This window comes from Bison bison, unplaced genomic scaffold, assembly GCF_000754665.1.
Source record: "Bison bison bison isolate TAMUID 2011002044 unplaced genomic scaffold, Bison_UMD1.0 scf7180017861046, whole genome shotgun sequence".
In the NCBI taxonomy this organism is placed as follows: domain Eukaryota; kingdom Metazoa; phylum Chordata; class Mammalia; order Artiodactyla; family Bovidae; genus Bison; species Bison bison.
In genome coordinates this window covers 1,531,392-1,538,033 of record NW_011491618.1, presented here as the reverse complement: position 1 = coordinate 1,538,033, position 6,642 = coordinate 1,531,392, and the positions used below count along the sequence as shown (strand labels likewise).

Here is a 6,642-nt window from a genome sequence, read left to right as displayed (position 1 = left end):
CTAAAAAAAAAAAAAATTCCCCCCTTCTCATAGATGGGCCACTGATGTTCAGAGTGGACGAGCCATTTATGCCGAACAGTGTGGGTGGCCTAAGGCAGGGGCGGATGTAAGGACTGTGTAGGGGGCAGGGGTGGGAGGTGCTGTGTGGTCACGGGGTGTATATGCAGAGGCCAGGGTGTGTAAGGACTGAAGGTGTGTGTAGGGTGGTGTGTGCATATATGGTGTGTGCACCTGTGTGTCTGTCGGGGGGGCGGTTGGTGGGTGGGAGGAAGGTGATTCGCTTGGTATGGAAACTAGGCAGTGCGTGTGTGCGCGTGTGCGCATGCGCGCGCGTACCAGTACACACTCAGGAAGGGCACACGGGACTCCAGCAGGAATGTGAGACATGCAGGCAAGAGCGACAGACAGTGTCAGCTTCATGCCAACAGGAGCAGGGAGGAGAGCAGCTTTTCCTGGTACTGAGGCCATGAGGCTCTGGGAGTAGAGAGCCAACAGTGAGCGGTCTCAAACACCTTCCCACCCGAATCCCCTAGCCAGCAGGCAGCCCCACACCTTGGGTACCAAGCGAGTCCCCCTCACCCAGGCTGGCTACCACACCCAAGGCTAGAACTCAGTGGGGCTCAGCGCCAGAATCCATAATGTTCCCTGAAACGTCAACAAAGTCAGGGCAGGGTGGCGGCGCTCCCCTCCTCCAGGCAGACACAGTGCCACGAAGGTGGCATCACCTTTCTCGGCAGGGCCAGACCAGGGTGAAGGCTGTTTGGGGGCTGAGATGGTAGACAGGGGCTCCCCAGAGCTGAACAAGAAGAGGTGAGGAGGCCACAGTGCAGGAAAGAGCCAGCCCTCGGCCCTGCCTGGCACACCCCAGCCCTTCCCACCACCCAGGCCAGGCATCTGCCTGGACCAGGGGCTTCTCGGAAGACCCCCCACCAGGTGCCAACCTCCCCCCTGGGAGCCCCACTCACCCTGCAGGACCTGTTCTGGGCAGACTGGGGGGAGAGCACGCTTGCCCTGTGGCATTTGGTGGTGTGTGCAGACTGGAGAGGGAAGCGAGCAGCTTCTGCCCACTCAGTGCTCTGCTCTGGGGGATTAGGCATTGGGGTGGAGCGACTGGGACTCTGGAGTGGTAGGGCTGCCAGGCAAAACTCGGTATGCCCAGTTAAATGGGGGTTTCAGATAACAACAAATAATAATTTAGTATCAGTATGTCCCAAATTATGTGTGGTTTATCTGCAAAGTGTATTTAACTGGGCATCCTGTATTTTGGGGGGCAGCCCTATGAGGACACCCCCTGGAGGTTGGCAGAGCCAATATGGGGGAGGGGTGTAGCAGGTCCCTCCCCACCAGGCTTAAGTCACTCATCCATTCATTGTGTTAAGAGCTTGGACTCTGGGCCAACTTCCTGGGTTCAAATCCTCAAATCCTGTCTTAGCTATAAACACTTCTGAGCTCTGAATCCTGGGCCAAGTTACTGAACCTCTCTAAATCTCAGATTCCTCACTTGAAAAATGAGGTTAGGGATTTCCCCAGTGGTCCAGTGGCTAAGACTTTGTGCTTCCAATGCAGGGGGTGCAGGTTCGATCCCTGGTCAGGGAACTAGACCCCACATGGCAAAACTAAGAGATCTCACGGCACAACTAAAGATCCTGCATCCACAACTGAGACCTGGTGCAAATAAATGAACATTTTAAAATAAGATGAAGCTAATGGTTTCACCTACTTCATACGGTTCTGACATTAAATGAGCTAGTACGTGAAAAGCACTAGCACAGTGTTACAAGGGTGGTAATTGACAAAGGTGTTAATTGTATGTCTATCTATGTGTTAGTCGCTCAGTTGTGTCTGACTCTTTGTGACCCCATGGACTGTAGCCCACCAGGCTCCTCTGTCTATGGAATTTCCAGGCAAGAATTCCCTGAATTCCTTCTCCAGGGGATCTTCCCAACCCAGGGATCAAACCTGGTTCTCCTGTATTGCAAGTAGATTCTTTATCATCTGAGCCACCAGAGGAACCCAGGCAATAAAGAGCCATCATTCAATGACGGCTTTGGCAGCAGACAGGCACTGCTGCCTCTTAGCCATATGGCCTTGGGTGGGTGACTTCTCCCCCTCCATCTTGAGCCTCTCATCTGTCACATGGGGACAGCTCAGCACCTTCCCCGGGGATGGAGAGGATTAAACAGGATCGAGGCTGCTGTGTGCTCAGCACTGCACTGTGTTCCTGGCTCCTCTTCGGCTCAACTCTTCCCTGGCTTCCTAGGAACAGGTTGGGCCAGCAGCCCAGCCCAGGGGCAGGGGGCTGGAGCAGGCTGGACCCTGTGCTCCACAAATGACTCCCACTCAATATGGGGGCTGCCTCCCTCCCCCTTCATCTTAGTTTCCCCCAATATGGCCCTCCAAGCCCTTTCTTTTCCTTGAGCCCCTCTGAGCCTTTGACTCTGAGCCACTCCCTGCCCTGGCCTCTTGACTTGATTTGAAAGAAAATCTGTTCTGTTGGACTAAGGGGTGGGGCTTCCCTGGTGGTCAGTTGATACAGAATCTACTGCAGTCAAGAGACCGCCTATGATGCAGGAGACCCAGGTTTTATCCCTGGGTCATGAAGATCCCCTGGAGAAGAAAATGGCAAACCATTCCAATATTCCTGCCCTTGGAAATTCCATGGGCAGAGGCTCCTGATGGGCTACAGTCCATGGTGTCACAAGAGTTGGACACAACTAAGCGACTCAACCACCACCAAGGGGTGTGGCAAAGGCAGTGACCAGGCGTGACCCTGAGGATCATTCTGGGAGAGGCAGCAGCCACAGGGGTCGCATCGAAAGCTACGTGGGTGGTAGACATAGGCCTTGGCCTTGTGGGCCTGAGCAGACGGGCCCCAGGACACCTGGGTTTCGCCTCCACCCTGTTCCTGGACTCAGTGAGGCCTGGAGAAGGGGCATTCCCCATGGAGTCGACATTCCTCGCAGAAGGCAGTCACTCAACAGGATGGTGCAGCAGCCAAGGGGAGGGAGGGTGCCCAGGTGACATTCTGACACCCATATAGTTCCCAACAGTGTCACTGTCACAGGATGCCCGAAACTCCCGTGCAGCCTTACTCAGCCACAGGGCACTGAGTTTTGGGCTTAGCACCAATTACTTGTCTATAAGTGTTTCCTAGACTGTCCTCTCCCCCAGGGCTAGGTATTCTCCATCTCTGAAGCCCCAGCCCTGGCACAACACCCTGGCACCCTGATGTGAAGTCACTCAGTCATGTCCAACTCTTTGCGACCTCATGGTCTGTAGCCTGCCAGGCTCCTCCATCCATGGAATTTACCAGGTCAGAATACTGGAGTGGGTTGCCATTTCCTTCTCCAGGGGATCTTCCCAACCCAGGTATTGAACCTGGGTCTCCCGCATTGTAAGCAGACTCCTTATGATCTGAGCCATGGGGCTTGGCAAATGGGTGCGGAATGAGGAGACAGGCAGGTGGGCAGGATTGTCACCTCAACCCTCCCATGGCAAACGTAACCCTCAAGGGTGGCTGACTCCCAGGGCTGCTTCTCTGGCCTAACGCCAGCCCTTTGCTGTCTCCGCAGCACCTCAGCTCCCCATAGGCATCGTTCTCTCCACCACTGCCCTGTAAACCAGAGGAGGACACCGCCCCCCATTAGAGACATCTCCCAGATCCCGCCGACAGCAGAGTCCAGCTCAGTCCACCTCCCTGTAGTCCTGGAATCCGTTCTGGTTCCACAGCTCACATTTGAGCCTCCCCCCAACAACTTTGCCCAACTGACCCCCCAGCCTCCCTCCAGTGGGGCTCCCTGTTTTACCTCTGTGTTCATCCAACCCACCCTTACCTACACAGTTCCTGCTCTCCTCTTGTCTAAGACCTTTCCTGAGCTCCTGACACCCTCCGGGGCCTCGAGGATCCAGCCTCTCCCTGCGTCTCCCCTTTGGCCTCACTCCAGTCTCCCTCCAGTTCCGGGGTGCAGTCAGGGCTCCCCAGCCTCTTGCTCTATCCTTCAGAGCCTTGTTTCTTGGTTTCATTGTCTGACACCCTTGCTGGCGCTTCAGCTCACTAAGGGCCGGGGCTGTGTCTGTCTTGTTTGTTGCTGAACCCCTAGGGCAGAGCATACTATGCTGCTGCTGCTGCTAAGTTGCTTCAGTCATGTCCGACTCTGTGCGACCCCACAGATGGCAGCCCACCAGGCTCCCCCGTCCCTGGGATTCTCTAGGCAAGAACACTAGAGTGGGTTGCCATTTCCTTCTCCAATGTGTGAAAGTGAAAAGTGAAAGTGAAGTCGCTCAGTCGTGTCTGACTCTTCGTGACCCCACAGACTGCAGCCTACCAGGCTCCTCCGTCCATGGGATTTTCCAGGCAAGAGTACTGGAGTGGGGTGCCATCGCCTTCTCCGAGAGCATACTATAGGCACTCAATAAATGTTGGTTGAACGCATGTGTGATTGATGAAACATAGGGCAGAGAGCATGTCTTCTGTGTTTATAAGGAGAGTGCCAGTCACAGTGATCAGAACACAGCGCTCAACAAATTCAGGTCAAATGAAAGGAGGCAGAAATAAGAACAAAAACAATGGAGGACAGAGAAAGTAAGACCAGGAGGACTGCCCTGGTGGTCCAGTGGTTAAGACTCTGCACTTCCAGTGCCGGGGGCATGGGTTCAACTCCTGATCTGGGAACTAGATCTTACACGCCCTGTGGCTGTAAGAGAAGGTAAGACTGGCAAGAGAGACCTCTGCATTTTATCCCAAGATTCACACAGGTCTTCAGGCAACCCTGTCCTTCTATTCCCTCAGTCCCACCTCTAGCCTCTCCATCATTAACTATTCTACTGACCACAGTTCTCCAGCACCACTTCAGTTTTACAGTACTTTACAGTGTATAAAATACTCTCACAGGGACGTCCATGGTGGTCCAGTGGTAAGACTCTGTAAGACTCTGGCCTCAATGCAGGGGCCAGGGTTTGATCTCTGGTCAGAGAACTAGATCCCACGTGTCACAACTAAAGATTTCACATGTGTGCCACAAATTAAGGCTTGGTGCTGCCAAATAAATAATAAATAAAAATAAATACTAAAACATTACTTTCACACACATGCCCCCTCATTCAAGCCCTCAACCCCCACTCAGTCCCACTTTGCCCAGATTCTGAGAGGCTGCCAGGGGCAGTGTGGGGGTACACGCCAACCTTTGCCCTCTACTAGCTCTATGGTCATGGGCAAATTCCTTACTTTCTCTTCCTCGTCTGTGAAATGGGGATTATACCACCTACCTCTCAGGAAGGTGAAGAAGATTGATGGGCACCACATCCCTAACCACCCAGTGCTGGCCTACATCCAGGAGATGCTTGATAAACCACAATTGCATTCCGTTCCCCCATGACTTCCCTCAAATCTAAGAAGGCAACTTTGGCTTTCTGACCCAAAGGTCAGTGTTCTCACCAGTTAGACCAGTCCTTCCAGTGCTGTGCGGCTGCTCTAATCCCAGTGGGGACTGTAAGGTTGGAAGGTCGGCACAAGATGACAGCCTCTTCTATAACTCTCATGCCCTAAGGGGCCCAAGAATCTAGGATGCCCCGAGCGCTGGAAGACCCTAGAAGGCACAGGGTGTCCGGGAGGGGGTGACGGGCATCCTAAGCCTGTCTCTCCCTTTCTACTCTTCCAACCTTCTCGGACTCCAGTCCGCAGCCCTCGTCCAAACTCCCACACCATACTCCCAGAAGTCGTCCTGGAAGCCTCGCTCAGACCCGGGACCTCGGGTGACCCCAGGTGTGACACTCCACCCCGCCCCACTCTGGAACGGCGCTGGCCTTCCATCCCTCGCCAAACTCCCCACATCCCTACTGGGAAACCCACGAAGGGCTCGTCGGAACACCCCGATCTTCCCAAGATTCGCCCCCGAGGGGCGTCCGCGCGCCCACCCGGAGCCACCCTGGCCGCTCACTGACCCATCTTCTTCAGCGCCCGCAGCCCGGGCCTCTTGATGTTGCCTTCCTGGGATGAGGGCGGGGACGCGAGCCCTACGGGCGTTGCGACCTGGGCTGGGACCAGGGGCTCCTCGGGCTGCCGCCGGCGGCTCCTCCAGCTACCGCACAGCATGGTCGGGTGGCCGGGGCCAGGTCCGGGCCCGGGGTCAGCGCGCGCGGTGCGGAGCGGAGAAACTTAGCGGCGCCGGGAGCTAGTCTGGAGGAGGAGGTGTCGGGAGGAGGGAGAAAGGGAGGGACGAGGGTCAAGGAAGGACGGACCTGGAGCTAGAGGGCGGGGCCGAGGACGGCGCGGGGGCGGTGCGAGGCGGCGGCGAGGGGGGCGGTGACCCTCGGCAGGGAGCTGGGCACTGGAGCACAAGTGGGGCTGCGGCCTGGCCCGCGCCCACGAGTCTCCGCGTTCGCCCTCTGCTCCTGAGTCCTTCTCCCTGTTCTCCGAGCGGTCCTGTGATCCCGGCCCTATGCGGAGCCCCCTTGGTGCTGGGGGAGGCTTCGGAGAGGGAGAGGGCTGCTGTCTCGCGAAGACACCCTCTCCTTTCCCCGGACCTGGGCTCAGTGCGGACTCAGGATCCCTTTCACCTCCCCCTCCCCGTCCTGACCGAGGTCTCAGAGGGGATCGGGTCCGCCGGCCGGCGAGTCCCGGGCCTAGGAGCTGAACTGGGAGGC

The 6,642-nt window shown here is 56.3% G+C and overlaps 1 protein-coding gene across 1 annotated transcript in view; it reads right to left on the bottom strand.

Annotated features, from left to right (window-relative positions):
- Positions 1-6,636, bottom strand: part of PLCD3 (phospholipase C, delta 3) — a 21,468-nt gene extending 14,832 nt beyond the window's left edge. The window contains exon 1 of the mRNA XM_010832417.1: positions 5,941-6,636. Coding sequence (XP_010830719.1) covers positions 5,941-6,091 — 151 coding nt within the window. The 5' untranslated portion in view covers positions 6,092-6,636. The remainder of the gene's footprint in view (positions 1-5,940) is intronic.
- Between the last annotated feature and the right edge of the window lie 6 nt (positions 6,637-6,642).